Genomic DNA, 21,230 nt, shown 5'->3' with positions numbered 1-21,230 from the left:
GTTTTCATCTCATTACACGATCTGTAGTTGCCTAAATATGCTATGGGAGCAAGAAGTAGGGTATTATGTTCCAATGTCAGTGGAATTGTTGGCGCGTTTGGACGGATGCCAACACAAAGGACATCTACGATCCTTACTTAACTACCAAAGTCCAGAGGGAAACTGTCTGATATTCGGTTGATAATCTTTTTGTACTGAAGTTGGTAGTAGTCACGTTCCGAGTGAAGTAATTGTAAACTCCCTGCAATATGAGGTGTCGCAGTGCGAATTACTGCAGATACAGGACTACAGTTGTATAAAATCGATAAATCATCATGTTATTTTGTCCTCGTCAAACGCCATCGCTATAATTAGAACTCGATGGTCCCTGTTGACTATGAACTTGACTGTTATTCCGTTACTTAATTATATTATTCCTAAAATTGCGGAAAGAAAAATATGTATGCAAGTCATATTATATTTTGGGTCGATACTGGCACTGATAACCCTCTCGCAGATCGCTCTTATAATTAAAACATATCATAAACATTACATACATACGTGTGAAATGTTCAAACCCGAGTGTTTATCATACTGTCGCTTTTTCGCGTCGGTCCTGGGCGTTGCTGACGTCAAACCTCTGTCAACATTAACTGGGTCAGTAAACAAGGATGAATTACATTCGGAGCAGCCGAAATCATTTCATTATACTATTGAACGCCGCCGGTGTTATTGAACGTCGATGTATTGATGACAACGTTCAGCAGCTAAGGGAAGATCGCAGAATCCGGCAACAATTGTTTTAATTTGTTCTCGATCGAAACTCGAGACACCTACTTACTAAATCGGAATAGCGTGCGAAAACTAGTTAACTAATAATTTAAGTAAAATACTGTAAATGTATTTTCCGTTTCGTAATGAAGGATTTTTTTAAGTTTTCAGGCTGTCAGCTCTAGGACCGCCTTTCATCTTATCTGATTGTGTTGGATCATCAATATTAGGGGCAGAACTAATCCTTGTGCTGATTGCAGGCTGGGTAATGCATAAAACCCATGTATTGTCGGCGTCAACGGCTTGCGGGCGACGGGCGCGCGGCCTCCGCCCGGCAACAGGTCCGGCCGCGCGATCAATACGCCGCGCGCCGCCGCACGCCGAGCCGAGCCGAGCCCTTTCGATAACTACGCGCTACGGCGACGGCCGAACCACGGCCGAAACGACGCGAACCCGTGATCACGTCACGCACAGCCGATTTGCACACAGACATACATGTCGACCAACATCGACCGATTTCGCTGCTCCACAATTGCGATGCCAATCGAACCTATTGCCTATCAATTTTATACTTTCTTTGTATGCTTCTTCTCTTAGAACGAGTCAATAACTTTGTAGGCACTGAAACCGTTCCGCAAGGTTGTCTGTATAAAATTATCAGAAAAAACACGAAAAAAGGAAAGGTGAACGCCCTTTTGGATTTGTATAGAGCTCAAAGATGGCTCAAAGATGAAATCTCCCAAAATCTTAACCCAGCTTGGATAACCGACTCGCTAGATTGTTTATAACATCCATAACATGAAACACTTGTCAGCACCAACGTGGGAACAGATTCTATAAAAAGACTATTTGAGAAACAAGAAAGCAGAATGCACAACCCTGTAACACGTTTTGTTTAGTTGGGGGTTAACGGGTTCGGTTGAAAGTTTACGCAATGGTGTGACTACATCAATAAAAGTCAGCGTTGACACATTACCCCCGAAAGCGGCGGCGATAGGGGGTTCATGAGGTGCCACTGAGTTAGATGGAGAGCTTAAGCAGTTTAGGGCTTAAGCAGCCGGTGGCGCTGTGAAGTGCTTCCGGAATTAGCTAGGCGTCATGCGATCGGCGCATAAATCTGTCGCCGATGGCGTTCCACGCGCCACGCGCCATGACCAGACATTGTGGGCGGCGCCGAGCCACGGTTGCAATCGCGAACTCGACGATACTATCTCAATTGCTTTACGACTGCTGACAATCTTTAAACACATACACGAATGACACATACGTGTAATCCACAAATAAATAAAATGTATCATTCGAATAATATAATTGCGAAAGTAAAAAGAATGATTTCACTTTTGGAAAATATTTGAGAGTATAATTCTAATACTAACGAGATGTGCCATTAGCAGGTGGATAATAAAATTGCTAACGTAACATGCCTAACCACTCTTGATTTTCTCAGTTGAGCAGTTGTTGCACGAAACGATTGCGGCCTGAAATGTAATTGACAAAGTAACAGTCATGAAAGATGATGTAGCAAATTTTAACGCAGTTGGGACTACAACACATTTTTTATAACATTTATGAAATTTTGTGGTGGGATAATGGATATGTCCTTCACGAATCAAGAAAACTTTTAACAAAATATACCCCAATCGAATGTTGAATCTTGTATTTATGTTGTGAATAAGTTTAAGTCTTGGTTGACTCCATGGCCTTTTGAAATTCATGGGTATGAAATTTTAATAACATAATATGCCCTCTGCGTGGCTTATTAGTTATTCTTAGTGATAGAAACGATCGACTGTTGGAGCTAAACTCGGTGTAGGTAGTCTGTATCAATGTCAAACCTTAGAATTAATGTATAAAATGAACACGTATTTTCTAACATGGTTAGTCATTTCTGCGGCAAACACTGCACGCGATCGATATTTTAACACGAAGCACCGGGTAAAAAGCGCAGTTTATTATAAAATCAAGTTAAATTATTATGAGCTGGATTCTCAGATCAAAAACGAAACATAGAATTTCTTTTGTATTGAGTAACTGATGCGGTATCACTTAGTTCCGCAAGGTGTATCGGTAATGCAACGCAACAGGCAAGTTAGACATCATTTTTCGCCTATTGAGCATCGGAGCCAATGTTTAGTGGTGGAGTAATAGTAAAATATGAGGATCGTTTACAGTTAATGCGCTGTGACAGTAGTGGGCTACTATTTTCAACTGACGACATCCTTGATGGAGCAAAACCACTAGGGGCATACTTTACATACGAGTATCTAATGGCCATTTATGAAAAGGTTAGCTTTTGAGCAAATATTCAGAAATTGTTTTAAATATTTAACAATTGGCAACAGATATTAATATCGAATTAACCACAAGGTACATTCCGCACGTGATTTTCCTCATGATTGATGAGAGTCACACAGATACGAGCGTTGAACCGCGCACAAAGGGTGCCTTGTCACTGTTGCAAGAGCATCCGCCGACCGCGATTCTCGCCACACAGTACAAAACAACTATCCTTATCGTGTTACTGACGGGCCACTAAATGGTACATCAGTTCAGCCTTGTTCTGACAGAATACATGGAGTTCCGCAGACAGGGGAAATCACCTCTTTGGATAAGCCTTTTGGAATTTCACGTTTGGCTTACATTAGCTCCCTACATAGATGATATTATATGACTTATATTGGGGGAAGCCCATGTAAAAAAAATGATGAATTCTTAGACCTGCTACTACAAGTTAAGGAACCCAATAAGCAAGCAAGATGCTCGATATTTCAGTTCTTTATTGAGGCAAAAACTAACTTGGGTTTGTTTTTAATGATTAATGGACTTGTTTTTGCTTCTATTCAATTATATCCCGAAGCGGTTGTTTACAGAGTGAAGTTAATGCACTAATCGTAACGGTTTGTTCGTCAGGGATTATAAACTTGATTGAATGTAAGTATGTAAACTGTACCTGTTTATGGGAACGTGTTTATCATGATGATTTAGTAAACAAATAAATTATAAGTATATAGCATTCTGCGTAAGTTGGAATCAACTGAGCGTAACAGCATCTTAGTGTAAGGCGTTGGAGCAACTAGTAATCAATTCATGGACTGTTGTTTTGTAATTACGTCTATACTTGTCATAAAAATGATATTTATTGAATCGAGAGCAAGTTTGCAGACAGTTAATGTTTATAATGACAAAAATCAGGGAGTTACTGGCTAACTTACATGGAAATGTTGAAGCAAAGTTTCGCATTACCATGACAAATTATTTCAATTGGACATTGATGAAGAGAACACCATTTAACAGAAATGTTCTAGATGTGGGATTGCGGAAGAAACACAATATGAACGCAATGAGCGAAGACCGGACGAGTCAATCGGCGCGCGAGCACCGCTCCCTGCTTCCATCGAGGGATTGACAAATTGAATTGATGGCAGTGACGTCACAACTAACACTCAACATGAAATTATCGGAATGTACTAATGCACACCTACATACATACAAACTGGCAACGTTAATAATCGTAACAACTGTTGTTATCATACCAGACTTTTTAATTAATCGCGACCCCATTCTGCTAATTAAATACGTGAGTTAAAATTAATTTTAACGTTTTGATCGAGGCAGTATCATTTTATCCCGTGTATGCTTATTATCTTAGCATTATGCGAAGTGCTCGTGTGACTACGCACTGAAGTTACCACTTCATTAACCGCGCAATTAGTTAGCAGTGTCATTAAAAAGTTACATTATTTCACATGGCTCATGTTGCTAAACGGAAGATAAACAGTTTACGAAATAATACTGTAGAGACAAATTGGAAACTCCAGCCATGACTTGCATTTTCCTCAAGTCAGTTTCTATTATTAACAAGCACACTCTAAGTGGTGTCATCACACTTGCAACAAAAGGGCGATACATAATTCCACATACTCATTTTACTTAAGTATTTCTTCAAATTAATTTGGCATATAACGTTATTAGGATCATAAGATGGCAATTAATGAAATAATCATGTGATTAGAACAAGGATTAGCAATTTCGAAGGTTTTGTAGATAATTCTTGTATGAATTCTGATGTGTCATTCATTTATGCGAGAATCTGCCAATCGCTAAAAAATATCAACCCCCGACGTGAGTGAGAGGAGTGTAACATCAATGGAGGTTTGTATTGTATATTATTTGTACGCATGCGTGTGTACTGCGTCAACTCGGCGGATGGCGTAGATTACGGCATCGCTGACGCTGAAATCGTAATATGGTAGCCCCCACTGCTTCCTCTGTAGTGCAGAACTTAGGGGCTGAAGCCAAAGCCATTGACAATTCATTCGCGATGAGTAACGCGCGGTGCTACGCAGTCATGCCGGGCCCCAAGCCCTTGCCTATATTCGGCAATAGTTGGCGGTTTGCTATAGGCAAGAATCCTTGGAAAACTCGCGCTTTGGACATTTCTCTTTGGTTCTTAAGAGCCTTGGCAGGCGCCGGGGGAGCGGCTAAAGTGTCAAAACTGTTTGGACATCCCGATCTGGTATTTCCGTTCTGTGCCGAGGAAACGGCAAAGATTTACAGACGTGAAGACTCAATGCCGCACAGAGCAAAAGCACCGTGCCTCAGCCATTATAAGCATGATTTGAGAAAGGATTTCTTTGGAAATGAACCCGGTCTTATTGGAGTGTAAGGATACAACATATTTAGAGTGCTGGCAGATAAGTTTGTGTTTTTGTTAAATCCAGAATACTTTCCGCAGACATGGCGAGCCGTGGTCTAGATTTAGATCTAAAGTATCCAAAGCATTGATAGCGCCGGAGGCAGCAAGGGCTGCGGTTCCAGATTTAGAATATGTGACCGACGATTTCGTACACAGGTATGTCTCGTGTATATCAACAGTGTTTTGTTCTTTATCTTAAAAACGCTACGGGTGTTTAATTTACTGAGCTATTCTCGTAATGTTATTTTGGATATAAAACATGATAGTGATAAATCAATGTCATCATAATGGAACTGTAGTACACAGCAACATTATGACGTGCTCCATAATGTAGGTGTGAAAAGAGTTGTTACTGAATACTATTTATAATCAGATTACCTGCTTATAAGAAACAATAATAGCAACAAAATATGTTAATATCGATGATTATTATTCTGTATACCTACTTGATAAATGTTAATATGAAAGAGTATAGCAACAAGGGCTCGTGCTCGCAGTAAATGTACACGCATGCGGCAATTTTGTGGTCTAGTACTTCGTTTTGCCTCTAGTGATCTGAGCGTGGAATCTCAGTTTAATGACCACATCCCGTTTTTAACAACGGCGCGCGGCGTCTGCGCATTTGTTTTGAGTGACGGCTACTGACTCATTGTGAACAACAAACCTCATTCAATGAGAAACGTAACTTTTCGCTTAACTGACTCGAGAGCGGAATATTTAACGCTTAGATGTATTTAATTGAGAAACACAATTAACATACGAGATTTAAATGAATTCGGATTTAAATCTCGATGATGATGACGACTGATTTATAGATAGGAACGTAAAACTTTTTAAGTAGCGCACGAGAACGTTAAAGTCGATACATTTTAAAATATTTTTGTTACAGAATGGAATGCATTCTCGACGATAATCGTGAGCTGCCGAAAGATTTTCTCACGGAACTCTACAAATGGGCCCTTGAGTGTAAGTGCTACTTGACGAGCGGCGCCACCTTCTGTGAACTCTATTGTGCTTTTCCGCATAAACTTGTACCAAGTGGTAATTTAACGCCTAAAGAAAACACTCCTCTTTGTTCTAGCTGTGGGTGCTTGGGCACTGGGGACAAGATTGGGATGCCTACAAGATAACGATGCGGACGCGAAACAAATCATTAAATGTATTCACGGCTTCTTCCATAGTGTTCCTGTATTAGAACTTTCAGCACCATTGTGGCGAATATATTCTACACCGGAATATAAAACATACGTCGAAGCTCTAGACACTTTTACATCACTCTGTTTGAAGAGATTGACTGATAAAGGCATATGTTCGCAAATAGCGAAAGCTTCTGGTGAAAAGGTGGCCACTATATTAGCTTTGGATCTACTGTTGGTCGGTGTAGACACAACAGCGGCTGCAGCAGCAAGTACTATTTATTTGTTGGCTAATAATGAAAGAGCACAAAGAAAATTACAGACTGAACTGGACAAAAATTTGCCAACAGATAGAGGAATGACTAGCAAGGACTTGGACAAGTTGCAATATCTCAAAGCTTGTATCAAAGAATCGCTAAGGTAAGTTCAAAGTGCTTAGGCCTTACGACAATACCACGGTTTTGTTGCATGTATTCAAGAACAGTTACATTGTCTGACACTTCGAACCCTAATATTGTTATCTAAATGTCATCTAACGGGCAGCTATCTTGGTACACGAGTATCTCACGGTAGCACTTAGCATAATATTTGCATTACAACGCTAATGTTATTGGAGGAACGGCAAACATTGTTTGGTCCTGATACAGGGTGTATACGAGCCAGCATCCCTGTACTAAATACTAAGCTTCTAGCAATTCGAACACCCACACATACACTTAGGTACTAAGTAAGAGGCGTTTCAAAGGTGATAATTGTTCTTTGTTAGCCTGTTAGTCACCAACCTCACAATTTGCGGTTTCGCCAACCTACATAGGGACATAACACAATTTATGCTGAATACTTTTATGAGAATTATTAAGCTTCCTCCCTGATTATTACGTCTTACACAAACCACAAACTTATAAAAAATACAATTCAATATTATCATAGCTTTGTCATACTGGTGCAAAAAAACTTTATTGAGCCAGTTTCAATGTCATTAACAGTAACAAGATATTTCCCTCGTGGCTGAAGTACACTAACCTCCAATGAGTGTACATTATAATAAAAACTTGATACAAATGTATCGTCTTATTGTAACGTGACCAATGATGGTCAGCGTCAGGTTACATTTGCACCTGAGTTGCTATTAGGACTACTGTCCACAAGTCGACTGTAACAATACTTGACTATAGATTATTATGTAAATAATATTCTTGCAGTACAGGTCCTCATGCACTAATAACTTCAGACATTTCATAATTGACATATAGTTGACAGGTTTTTTTTGCGTTGTTAAATGTTTACATAATGTACTAGAATTTTAAAACGAACATGAAAACACGTTTAAGGAGTAGGCACCGGAATAATCCATCTTTCAATACATCCTAATTTATTTATGTTTGGATTATAATCAATTTAAAAAACCTTTCTGTTTCGTTGAGGAAAGTCAAGTGCACAAGTGCAAATGGCATAAAAATAAATAATTATAATAAAACTGGGTTGTCTCAACCTTTGTACCCCAATGTTACAGGAAATGTATAATATGTTTGTGAAAAGACTAAAGTATTTCTTTGGAAATGAGCTCATTTTAGATGCAATATGAATCGTGGCAGTGTCTTTAAAAACAAGTTTTATTTCAGAATGAAACCCGTCATTCTGGGAAATGGAAGATGCATTCAATCTGATGCCGTGATCTCTGGATACGAAGTTCCCAAAGGGGTGAGAAATTACCTATACATTTTATTATTTAAATCTAAAATAACATATAACGCTGCAAGAGGATACAAATATCAGAAATTATAAACCAATTAATTATAATATCTGATGTCAAATTGGAAAAGCCAAAATTGAGAAGAAAAAAGTATATATTTCTGATGTATTATTTTCCTTTCAGTCTCACATAGTATTCCCGCATTACATCCTATCGAACGAGGATAGATACTTCCCATCACCAAAGGATTACGTTCCCGAAAGATGGCTAAGAGACAATGAGATTTCGAATACGGAGGATATGAAAGAAGGATCGATAGGTGATGCCAAAGCTTCGTGTCCCTATACCCGAGCTATGGAAGTATGTCGCAGGCAAAAGGAAGTAGGGATACACCCATTCGCATCGCTTCCTTTCGGCTTCGGCCGTCGTATGTGTATCGGGAAAAGATTTGCTGAAGCTGAATTGCAACTTCTATTAGCTAAGGTAATTTTTTAATTGCTGTTTTGTTTAATGAGTCTCGTCTGGATCACACGTCATTGTGCCCCAGATATTTCAGACAATAGTGGTCTTAGAATGTAGTCTATGAAATGAGGGCGTAACTTTTCAGACTACACGGAATTAAGAATCGAATAAAAAATGTTTTTAACGAAAACCTACAAACTTTAAGCTAACACCAAGTCAAATATTTCGATATTCTTGAAATACCTAAATTATTGAACCTAATTATGGATTTTTCTCAGGTATTCCATAAATACAACGTGTCATGGCGTTTCGGGGAGCTAACCTACAGCGTGACGCCGACATACGTACCAAACGAACCGTTGCAGTTCGCTCTACACAAGAGAAACGGTACCAACTCTAGCCTGTAATCATCTATGTTAAACAGTACTTAATGTCGGAAGACGTAGAATTAACTGCCAAAGCTTTTTTACAAAGATTATTTTTTAGTTATTTCTTACAGTTTTATATGATTTTTGTTATTAGAGTAGCTTTAAAATTTAAACAGTTGTCTTTCTATCCAATGTTTTGTGACTCCGTAAGTTCCTACTCAAGGGTGACTAGTCCAAGGTTTCTAAGGGTACTTACTATTTGGCGGAGTCGTTGAGCTGGTATTCGTTGGAGCGACCGAAGCATTCTTGCACGCCGGCGTCCGCCCAGAGCCTCTTCATCGCCGCCAGCAACTCCTCGCTGAACGGCTCCGTGTCCTCCATCCGTTGGATCACGTCAAACACCATCTTGCCATCGCTCTGCAACAAATATAAAGTAATTAGGTTTTTAAGTTTGCACTTCTATTAATAATTTCGCTGACCTCGTCAGGGAAATTCTTCCCACATCTAGACAGAAAGACTATGCCATTCCATACGTCTCATTCTATCTCCATTTCTCGTGAGCGTGGCGCCAAGAAGAATTCTATTTCCACACAAACAAACCAAAAACTTCACATTCGCATTCATAACATTTCTTGGATTGACACCAACGTTTGCCTATCATAGTACAATGTCTTTCCTAAAAAGGGCATCAGGTCATTACTCCGCAGTAGTTGGCAGCACAGCCAAAACTTTCACCGCTACCGGCATGTATTATTTCACCAATTCTGTTTTGTATACAGAGAAGTGTCAATGTACGGGTGCAGTTAATGATAAGGACTTTGCAGAGCCAGGGAACAGCCAAGGTCAGCCTTCTAGCAGTGTATTGATTAATCTACGTCTACGCATGACGTCACTACGGTAAGACCTAAATGGATCAAAGCAGTCATTGTTGAAAAATAGAATTGTTAATGCTTTCTTGTATCCAGGCCGACCGCGATTAATTTTAACAAAACGGCTGGAATTGAATCATAGAATGTTCTGCCCACCTAAATTATGAATGAAGCAATTACCTGTGAGGAATTATAATCTAAATGTAGGTACAGTACATTTCTGCTAGATTAGATTACTGAACTTTTCAGTTACATATAGGATTACAGTGGCTGGTAAATTGATAAATTAGTCTTATTTTAGAAGTAGTAGTAGTAGTATTAGTTTTATTTGATAAGAGATGTCAAGAGGTACAGGTCTCGCTAAATAACATAAAATACAAGGGATACACAATAAAGAAGAGCTCATATTTCAGCCTATTGACTCTTCATACTGAAAATGAGCTTGCAGCATCGGACAATGAACGGAAATAAGGAAATAGTGTTATTGCTCCGAATATCCTGGTAGGTAAGCAATTATTTGGATAATGGGATCAGCACATATTATTCCTTATATGTACAAATAATTTTAATTACCTCCAAAAACCCCATGACAGATCAACTCAATGAATTAAACACTAACTACCTCGTACCTACCTATTTAGGGTTAGTTGTTCAAACATTCGGTATTTCAGAAATGTAAACAAAAATGCATTCATGGTAGTTATTAAGTATTAACGACTTAATGATCCGTACTCAGCTCGTTACGTAGGCTTTCTGACGTACATGCGTAACTTCTAGAGCGCATTTTGTGATACTACATTCAGTCTCCGCTAAAGAGCATAGTGATTCCTTTTTGATCGATCACTGTAACATACTCCCCCATGCAACGATTGCCTAACTTTTAAAGCAGTAAACACATCCATAAAGAATGATGAGTCATAATGATTCGTGTCGAAGAGCAATATCGTCTCAATTGGAGTTGAGTGACCCAGCATCTTCGACATACGCTAATCCGATTAGTAATCCATTTAGCAAACTCGTCTCGGAGAACCGTACGCTTTCGTTACGCAACCCGCTAACCGCTATGTGAAATTCTGACTAATAAGAATCTCCAAAATTCTGATGTGTTTAGTCTTCGTTTCAAAGTTTCACGTAGTTTGTTGGCGACTACACTGCAATGCATCATAAATACTCATACTTTATGTAGCAGAGACAAGTCCAATCTGCTTCTGGGTAATATAAAAGATTATTCTAGCGGCATTGCGGCATGAAATGCCATGCTTGCTATGAAATAAATAACTCATACATCAGGCCCGTGCTTTGCTGGTTGCAGAGGTTTCTGTGAAATATGCTCTAATTATGACGGGTGTTGCGGGTCGCGGGGCGCATGCGCGCTGCCTGCACGGGTGCCGGGAAGCTCGCCGCGCCATTCACAACCCCTCCTCGGAATAACCCGACATTGCCACCCCTGTTACTTACACATTGCATATTCATTTAAATACATCGACGTCCATTAGGTCGTTACTAAGCTGGTATTTAAGTATTCCTTACTTGTAAAACAGACCAAACGTTTAATTAAATGGCATATTATTAAAATACTTATGTTTGTAATTTTCTTTCTCTATTAAGACACAGAATATATATTTTTTATGCCTTTCTAAACAGAAGTTCGACAAGCGATGATATTATCTATTTTGAAAACTTAAAAAATAGGCTAAGCCTATCAATGCGAATCTCCACAACATACAGAAGGAAGATGAGTAGCGCAACTCAGAATGTTTTCATGAAGCTGCTTATTATAGTTGGCGAGCCATTCTTACATGAAAGCTAAAACCATTGTACTGAGCCCTAGGTGCTCACATAATGCCGTCTTAACATGAGAAACAATGCTGAGACAGCCCTCATGTGATTCATTGTGCGTGTACTAAGGTTTTGTTTCAACATGTTTGCGCCGGATAGGACTGTCACGTCCACCTTTCCTGTCCTTTACTATGATAACAAGATAGGTGCACGAGGTTACATTGACGGAGTCGTGTGCACACGGGGACAAACGCGTACAATATGCAAAACTAATAGGAGGGTGGGACGTATGTCTCATTAGGGGAATACATCGGCAGGATCGAACTCCGGACATGTGATCTAAAGATAATACTGAACTGAGTAAGGTAATATGGGTGCGGTCTTTACAATTCGTCCTTCAATTCCAATTTTCATTAATTAACACCGTGAGAAGGAATTGTAACAGACATTTTTTATTGTCATTCAAGATCCGCTTACGAGCGTAAAGCTTGGGTTTCCTAGGAAAGCGGTGCCGTCATATAGCGGCCGTCATATTACGAACGCAAATAGACGGTCGTCTTTACGGTGATGATATGTGGAAAGTTCCACGGCCGTTTTAACACACCGTCAGACTTTTTGTTAGTTGTATCATACTTACTAACCTTTTATTTAAATAAAACTTAATATTTCTCAAATTTCACGACACCAATTTCTGTTTTAGTTGACTTTTTCTATAATCTTTACTTTTTATATTATATATTGCTTCGTGGTTACGAACGAAATCTATTAAAATTTCGTCGTCCTCGCTGCTCCAAGGGTTGTAACTAATTTTTGACGTTGTTCCGAAAAAAAAACCACAAATACTTATTAAAAAAGCTTCACCGCTTTCAATAAAACGTTCACCAAACTATCTGACACCGTCAAGACGGCCGTCATGCAAATGGCGGCACCGCTTTTTGAAGTTACGGCGTCAGTTACCGCTCTCTAGGAAACCGCCCCATTTTGTTTACATAGACAACGTTCTGGTGACGTCATTCACCGCTGTATTACGGCCGCTATATGACGGCACCGCTTTCCTAGGAAACCAAAGCTTGAGACGTACCTAGGTATGTCATACGGTGCGTGCGTCACATCTCGTGACGAGTGAATTAATTACAGTTTTCAGAGCAACCTCTCGTTCGTTGTATAACCGATGACGTTGATATGAACGACTCTTCAACAGGTTGGAACGGAACTGAGATACCTTATCTGTCTGACATTCCTAACAGGTACTCTTGATGATAACAGTGGGCATTGTATCCCTTTCAGATTTTATACATGTACGGTGGCTGTTCGTTAGTCGGTAATAGAATCGTACACTATCGCAAAACAACACTGCCACCTTATCTAGTTTACTGTAAATTATTCAGTTAACAATATCTCGTTAACGTTGGCACTAAAACCAGGTTTCCGATTGCCTTAGCCTTATCTAAACTGGTAAATTGATTAATGCTTTGTTGTCTATCGACATACCCGTATATTACAGTAACTGAACTAGTCTAATCACTAAGCTATAGTCGCCAATGTAGAAAACAGTCAATAAAAACGACAGAAAACTATTTAACGAGACCGAAATTTTAAAATACGTTAAAGTTTTTGTATCAATATTCATAGCGAATTCGGGAAACAAATAATGTAATAAGCTGTTGTACAAGAGTGCAGTCGAGACCGGACGGCCAGTCTCCAGCGAGCCACTCTCATGAATAACGAATACCCAATATTGATCTCCACAGAGGGAGCATTTCAGAGAATCGAACAAGTCCTGGGAAAATGCAGATGCAATTATCGTTTATTCATGGAAACTGTTCACCTGCAAATTGTGAAGAGCGAAACAATAGCATACATTTTAAGAGATGCATCAGTTGTCCTCGATTCTTTGGGTTCGCGAAGTATGCTGAAGTTTATAAAGCAAACCAATTGGGGCTAAACATTCAACATTTCGGGTCTAGGAAAAAAGTTAATACGCAATAAGTATCATAACATTTCTGTATCTGCCGATACTGGGCTCTCACAAATCGCTTGGTAATCAGCATTAACGGCCAACGGAAGCCTCTGCGCACTTATTCCCAATGTACATTTCGATGCAATCGACATTATTTTTACTGAAGACCGTCCATTATTTATAGCATACAGCCGACACGTAATCGACGCAGTTTATCGTTTACGCAACGAATACTCGCTTTGATTTTATTTTTTTAGTAAACTAATGACTACTATGGGATTAATATCTTGGAATAAATATATCAATTTGAACAGTGCACTGATCAATGGAGTTTTTTGTTAATTTTTTGGCAAACTTTGGACATTACGGGGGCAATCAAATCCAGCAAAGGCTTCATTGTTTCTTCTTTATATATTTGGAGAATAATGCCGCAATGTGTATCACAAGAGTGGTGGTTGACTGGATTAATGTTGTTTTAAGTTATTACCAATTTTCTTCGCCAAAAATTTCAAATACTTCGAAGGATTTCCTCGCTAGTCGCTTAGTCGCTCATACTAACGAATTTGCCCCTATAACGTGGCATTGGGACTCCTGCCAGGCACGCATCTTATGCCTAGTCTTTTCTCTACTTCGTTGGGGTCGACTTCCAGTCTCACAGGATGCAGCTGAGTATCAGCGTTTTGCACAATGATATACCTAATTTTAGACGAAAGATTGATCATATTCTGTTGTAGCCTACAGGGTCCAAAATTGTACTTAGCTCTAAGCCACCCGTTCTATACACTATGGTATGCAAGTAAAGCGTATGAATAGTAAAAAGCTCAGTTTACCTCTCGATCCTTATTGCCGTAGGTGATGCCTAGGTTGGGCATGGCGCGCAAGATGGCGACGAGCGACTGAATCGTGTTGCTGTACACCACCGGCCGGTACTGTTTGAAGTCTTCATTTGTGAAGCCACTTTCGTGGATAATTCTGTGCAAAGGAAATAATATTGTTAAACATTTCAAACACACTAAACTAACGATACATAAAATTATACCCGCATGTGTTTTTCTACTATCCTTTGTTAGGAAAATGTGCATTTTTTGATTGATATAAAAAACTACTTAGCTACTAGGTTACACTAGTATACAATATCGAGTTCAAATGTTTGATAAATAGCGAATAAGTTCAAAATACGGATGCTACATGAAGATGCCATGAATGACAAATATGCTAATTCGTTCATGACAGGATAAATAATTGGTCAAATTGAGAGAACGAGTCAATAAAAGGCGTAAATGTAGTATTAGTCATCGATGGCATTGTGATTCATAGTTCCAATAGTGCGGTATTTTAACGAGACTGTTGAGTTCCAGCTTCGGCCAATGTGATTTCATGACGTAGCCATTAATGTTACGGGAATGTATAACAAATTAGCAGTAAATTTGAATTGCAGTTTCCTTTATCCATTCGTATAATGAGATGTATGTTAAAAAACGCAGGAGAAACTGTGTCTAACTGTGTGTACAATCGAGTGTCATATAAAAGTGAAGGCGTGAATTTAATTTTTCACAAGCGACACCAAATGCATCTTTTAAATCCAAACTAATATTATAAATGCGAAAGTAACTCTGTCTGTCTGTCTGTCTGTCTGTCTGTCTTTTCTTTACGCCTAAACTACTGAACCGATTTGTGTGAAATTTGGTACAGACATAGTTTGAAACTTGAGAAAGGACATAGGATAGTTTTTATTACAAAAAAAAAATAAAAATAAAATTATTCCGGACATATAGCGCCATCTATTGGTCAAATCAAAAATCTGCTGGTAGTCACTATTCCACGCGAACGAAGTTGCGGGCAAAAGCTAGTGATAATATAAAAGCAACATCATGTCTTGAACGCTCTGACTATAAAGCCTGATCTGTGATTTTAAGGTAACTTAATTGAAACTTTATTAATATTATGACGGACCTCTTTTCTAGATACCTACAGTCATAAGTGACTCATGCAAAGTTGCATGTCAAACCTGCCATATTCCTGATTCCTCATCTTAATTTCATATTATGTTGCATTCGTGCCCAGATCACTCTGTATTTAGTCGATCAGACTTTCAAATAGCATGTACATAAATAAGTGAATGAAGGTGAGGACAGTAGGCTCTACACAATGACAAACAACCAATTCCAACTTCGAGATATTTATGTGGTGCCAAATATGGATTACTCCGTGCAGACTTGCATAATGTATTATTTAACTTTTACCAACTATCAAATATCTAATAGATTTTTTTGCATTTGAGCAATTTTGTTTCGTTTTCGTGTCTTAAAGCAATGAAAAAGTGATGTAGACATCGATTTAAAATACCCACTCTATTATAATCTGTTCTTCTACAGGTTTCACATAAAACAAAGTAGTTAGACACAACCGTTCTTTCAAAGTTATGAAAGCAATAAGCTGCTGACAGTTTCTAACAAGATGTTAAGTAAATATTTTAGTATTTTACGGATTCGAACAATGGAGGTGGTGCGTGCGGATGATGCACTCCAATGAAAACAATCGTGCCGAGCGAGCGGCGCGCGATTCTTCAAGTATTCATAGAATTTTTGCTTCATTTTCATCAGATTCCGTCCTAATCGAAGATCGTTAAAGTTAGGAAAGTTACATGAATACACTGACACGGTTTTAACTTCTAAATAAAAGAAAATGATGTTGTTGTTTTGGACTAAGTGCAGCATTTATGAAAGCCTACCTATATTGGTTATCGATAAAATAATTTGATTTCGACCGTCTGGCGTTCTATAGATCTGTAGCATCCGGGACGCGGATGACGTCACCAACGGCATGGTGTGATGGCAATGTGGTAACACCCACAAAACATTGATCTCAGTACCATAACACTGACAATTGTAAAAACATATCGATGTTTCTGCTTCGCGATGAGCATATTCTGATGACAACTTATCGAGATTTGTTGACATTACAAATCAATAGTAAAGGCCTTGATTAGATAACGGCCTAATTTGATACTAGCAACTACTATAGTTTCAAAGATTCCGCTGTCAATGGAAAATTGGAAACTCCCATTACTGAGATTGATATTCAATGACAGAATCATTGTTCTGTTCATGAGCCGAAGCCGAGTTTGTGTGATTCAGGTACCACTTTTTTGATGATTCTTCAATACTAGGTGTATAAAAATCATAGAATGCCCATGTCTATCTTGATTGCTCCTTTTGGTAACAAACGTAATAGACAGGTGTAAATCAGACCATAACTACGTCAATGTCGAACAGTGACGTCACATTTTGTTGCGTTGCTAACACCTTGTTGCATGACGTGGAAACAAATATCTTCTAATTCAAATAACATGAACAAAGACGTATCATTTACTGTGCTAAACAACGGAACATTATCTACGTTCACGTTGCCAAGACAATAGGGTAGTTTCCTAAAAAATAATAATTAGTCCGTCTTGTAGATTGTCCAAAATTAAGCGATACGTATTTTTTCTTTTTTAAATTGGATCAGAACTTGTTAAGATATAGCGTGTTAAAGTTGAGTGTGACGTCACAAGTTGCTACAATTTTCAGGACACTGTGACGTAAAAGGCCCCCACTCCTAATTTTTGAAGTGTATTATCTTTGTCATTTTATGTTTAATTAAAAAAAGAAAAAATACGTATCCAATATTTTTTGATTATCTAAAAAGCGGACTAAATATTATTTCATTATTTCGACCCTGGAAACTACCCTATTAACGTCTTCATATTACTGTATGTGCACCTTGACATTCAAGTTTTTCAGGCTGGATTTTAGCTTACAATTCAATGCAACTAAGATATTGATTTGATGCGATTTTGAAATGTTCAATGTTGCAACAGTATATTCAAACAGCCAGTAATCTTTTATCTTCGAAATGTAAAACGCTTGTTGACAAGTCGTTGATAGCAGATAGGGAGATAGCAAGCAATGGACCGATGTATTATATCTCTAAACAATAATATTGATTAAGATAGATACGACTGAGTATAATTGATAACAATGTGTACCCAGCTTATTGCGGCGAATTACAAAAAAGGTAGAATAGGTAACAATGCAAATATGAGAGATAGGGAATCCTGTCAATTACTTAGAACCATAGCCATGTTAATGCCAATGTATTGCTGAAAAAAATGCCTTAACAGAAAACTCGCCAATATAGGTATCCTGTTATTTTTATTAGAGACTAAAGGATCAGGAAACGTAGGAAAGATGTATCCATTCAAATGAATACGACTAGGCAGTTCAAGATAAAAAGCCTTTGGTCTCCAAGATAGATTAACTATGGGTTTCGGAATCGAAGAATCTATTAAGAAAACTTCTGTTGCTATTCAAAGGATGTAAATGTCACACGGTTCACGAGTACTGATAAAGGATGCAAAAATCTATTTCCTTTGCGGCCTGGCAAAAAGTTAGGAGCCGTGCCAAGTCGCTTCGGGGTTCATATGAATCTTTTACGTGCCTGGAACGTGACTGTCTGTTTAGGAATATTTGAGTAAAATCGAGACTTTGTTTCCTATGTTCACGTAAACTTATTTTAATCACACAATTAGCCAGTTGCAAGAGATGCATCAGATATTTTTTGAACTTATTCGCTTTCTGGGTGTAAATGGCTGACAGTTTAACATTTATTTGCAATACAATTAACTATCTACAAATTGGTAAATATTGTAAAAATAAGAATACTCACTTCATTTGTTTGACTATAGTACTTTTGCCTGATTCACCAGCACCTGTAAATAAAAACAGAAATGAAAATCGATTCCCAGAACAACGTGTTTTTACACTTTTAACATAATTTATTCACAATGCATTACAATTCATTGAGCAAGTGGGTTCGGGGGACAAACATTACATAAAAGCTGCGTTTCTTCAAAGCAGACATTTCGCCAAACCACGCAATAAAAAGAGCGATGATATAAAAACATTTAATTACCGCCTAAATTTAAACTGTTTCAGTTCACATTATGCACGTCTCGTTGAGTGAAAATAGCATGGAAAAATAAATTAACAGCGTTTAATGTGAACTGTACGCTAGGTAGACGAACGAAGGGTTTACCAAGCTGGTCGATAAAAGCTACGGTGTTTTCAGCTCTGTGCATATTGAGCACGCTTCGGGTTTTCCATTAACACCCTTGTGTATAATGGACATCCAACAACAAAAATTAAATTACAAATTTAAAAAAACCCCCGACCCAAAAAAAGTACGCAATAATTATGACAAAAGGTTAAAAACGCTAAACCCTATAAAAAGCAAAAAATAACTTTTAACACTACTAAAACAAAATTTTGTCGTGTCGGGGGACCGCTCTAATTCATTACTTGAGATACGTGTTTTTTTTTTAAACGAATGTTGTAATTAGGTAGGTATCATTAGATTTATGTAAGTATTTATGAAGGTAAAAAGCGGTCCCCCGACACGTCAAAATTTTGTTTTAGTAGTGTTAAAAGTTATTTTTTGCTTTTTATAGGGTTTAGCGTTTTTAACCTTTTGTCATAATTATTGCGTACTTTTTTTGGGTCGGGGGTTTTTTTAAATTTGTAATTTAATTTTATTTCATGCTTTTTAAAGGGGCTCCTTAATTTTTCCTTCTTTCATTTAATGATTTTATCTTAAGATGGGGTCGCTATATGCGATCTCGGCCAAAGGAAGCTGTTTAACAATCCTCATGACAAACTGGCTCTGGGAGAATTGCACAGATTGAGAAACAATAAAGATTAACCTTTGGACATTCTAGATTTTCAACAAAAATATAAATTGGTTTATCCGTTTCATTCCGGCATTTCAGGGTTTTATCCGCCACATCCCATTTCCAGCATCAGGTTCTCGTCAATCAGAAACATGAAGAGAACTCGTCAAGACAAATTCAACGAGCCCAAACTCGATGGGTTTACTAAAAGGCAGTTCAGGGTTACGTCTCCTACCTTCGTGCCCTAACAGCAGACCAGCTCAGTGGTTCCAAAAGACATTAGTGTTTCAAATTTCTGATCCCGCATATACTTGCAAGAAAACTGAGCGTGTAACATTCCTATCACATCTAGCAAACGAGCTGATGACCTTGAAGACCTGAACCGATTTCCACCAAACATAGCTAAGAACACTCCCGACTGACATACCTTTTGAACAAAAAAAACCGCATTACAATCGGATCATCCGTTTGGGAGCTACGATGCCACATACACACACACACACACACACACACACACACACACACACACACAGACACGTCAAACTTATAACACCCCGTCGTTTTTGCGTCGGGGGTTAAAAATGTTATTTTTTCGACCTTGTATACTTGATTGTAATTACAATAGTGAACAATAGGTGATGACTCAATGACGATGTCTAATCAAGCGTTAATTGTTGAAGAATAGCTATAGCTGTCTCTCAAATATTATCCACATGTAAGCTTTTCGAATGAGATCTATAAAATACTTAATGTAGGTGCCATTTCAACACAATATTTATATTCCGTTATATTTATTATCCTTCTTAGTACGTAGATATTAATTGGCTAATAAAGTGACGAAATTACGTGGGTGTAGGAAAACGAACCCTGTCAAATACAGGTTCTTGGTATCATGACCCCTGTTGGCTCTAATTGGCTCGCCAACGCGAACGGCCGATCTCTGACCCCCGATATAGACATTATCACCCGAGTGCACTCCATATCTACATTGCAACTCGTACAACCATTCATACCTTTGATTAATGTCTAGGCTTAAATGTAATATACAGGAAATTACACCTCGTGCGAATACAATACATTCGTACGTCAGAATAAAATGTATCATCGCATATTTTATATTCACAGTGGAAGAACTTTCACAATAAAGTGGATGGTAATCGCGTGCCAAGAAAGTATTCCCACGAACACCCAATATAATAACTTTTAAAACAGTGAATGTCATGTTGGATATTTAGTTAGTGGTAGTGAGTGCTTAAGAATTCGAACAGTTTTGAAGTTATCTCACGCAGATCAAACGATCGAAGCAGAGAATAAACGGCACATTACCTCACTATCTTAGTTTTAGATCCAGATAATGTTGCGAACCTGTGAGGAACGACGCTATAAGTATGATTTTATTGTCTTTAGTTACATTTGGATAACGTAAAGCACTTTTTTGCATGAACCTGGCAGGTTTTTATCGTGGCATAAACTTCGATAAAAACATAATGTATCGAATCTAAGTTGTGTATCGCTGGGGTGACAGGATGGGTAGACGTCGCCTCTGAGCCTTTTTGCGCTATCATCACGATAACATCGTCGCGTGCTCAAACGCCGCTTGTCTGATAAAATACCTGCCTGTAACGTCCGTTCAATCGCCTCAACAATGTAAACCTGACAAATTCCTCACTATTTTTGAGTAGTTGGTAAAAGGACGCGTAACTCTACTTTTCAAACCTTAACTTCGCTACTATCTAATCCAAATGACATAACATTAGGATTATGATACGTTTATCTTTTTAATAACATCGATATTGACCGATTAGTG

General features: G+C 38.3%; 2 protein-coding genes across 3 annotated transcripts in view; one reads left to right on the top strand and one right to left on the bottom strand.

Moving 5' to 3' along the window:
* The window catches only part of LOC110371260 (guanine nucleotide-binding protein G(o) subunit alpha), a 37,987-nt gene that overhangs the window by 8,262 nt on the left and 8,495 nt on the right, over nt 1-21,230 (bottom strand). For both annotated transcript variants that reach the window (XM_021327421.3, XM_021327420.3), the window contains exons 2-4: nt 18,424-18,466; nt 14,544-14,685; nt 9,362-9,522 (exon numbers count right to left, since the gene is read on the bottom strand). In XM_021327421.3, coding sequence (XP_021183096.1) covers nt 9,362-9,522; nt 14,544-14,685; nt 18,424-18,466 — 346 coding nt within the window. The remainder of the gene's footprint in view (nt 1-9,361; nt 9,523-14,543; nt 14,686-18,423; nt 18,467-21,230) is intronic.
* LOC110371258 (probable cytochrome P450 49a1) lies at nt 4,762-9,212 on the top strand. The gene is made up of 7 exons (XM_021327416.3): nt 4,762-5,412; nt 5,486-5,602; nt 6,336-6,412; nt 6,528-7,002; nt 8,205-8,283; nt 8,459-8,758; nt 9,016-9,212. The coding sequence occupies exons 1-7, from the start codon at nt 4,997-4,999 to the stop codon at nt 9,142-9,144; spliced, it is 1,593 nt and encodes a 530-aa protein (XP_021183091.3). The 5' UTR covers nt 4,762-4,996; the 3' UTR covers nt 9,145-9,212.

Source organism: Helicoverpa armigera, chromosome 15 (assembly GCF_030705265.1).
Source record: "Helicoverpa armigera isolate CAAS_96S chromosome 15, ASM3070526v1, whole genome shotgun sequence".
Taxonomy (NCBI): Eukaryota; Metazoa; Arthropoda; class Insecta; order Lepidoptera; family Noctuidae; genus Helicoverpa; species Helicoverpa armigera.
Note: the sequence above shows the minus strand (reverse complement) of the source record. Positions and strands in the feature narration are given on the sequence as shown.

What these genes read in the sequence shown, in the direction of transcription:
- LOC110371258 (XM_021327416.3), top strand. Translation starts at nt 4,997, where the DNA reads ATGGTAGCCCCCACTGCTTCCTCTGTAGTGCAGAACTTAGGGGCTGAA. An exon ending in GATACGAAGTTCCCAAAGGG is followed by an intron (nt 8,284 to 8,458) that starts GTGAGAAATTAC and finishes TTTTCCTTTCAG; the next exon opens with TCTCACATAGTATTCCCGCA. An exon ending in TGCAACTTCTATTAGCTAAG is followed by an intron (nt 8,759 to 9,015) that starts GTAATTTTTTAA and finishes GATTTTTCTCAG; the next exon opens with GTATTCCATAAATACAACGT.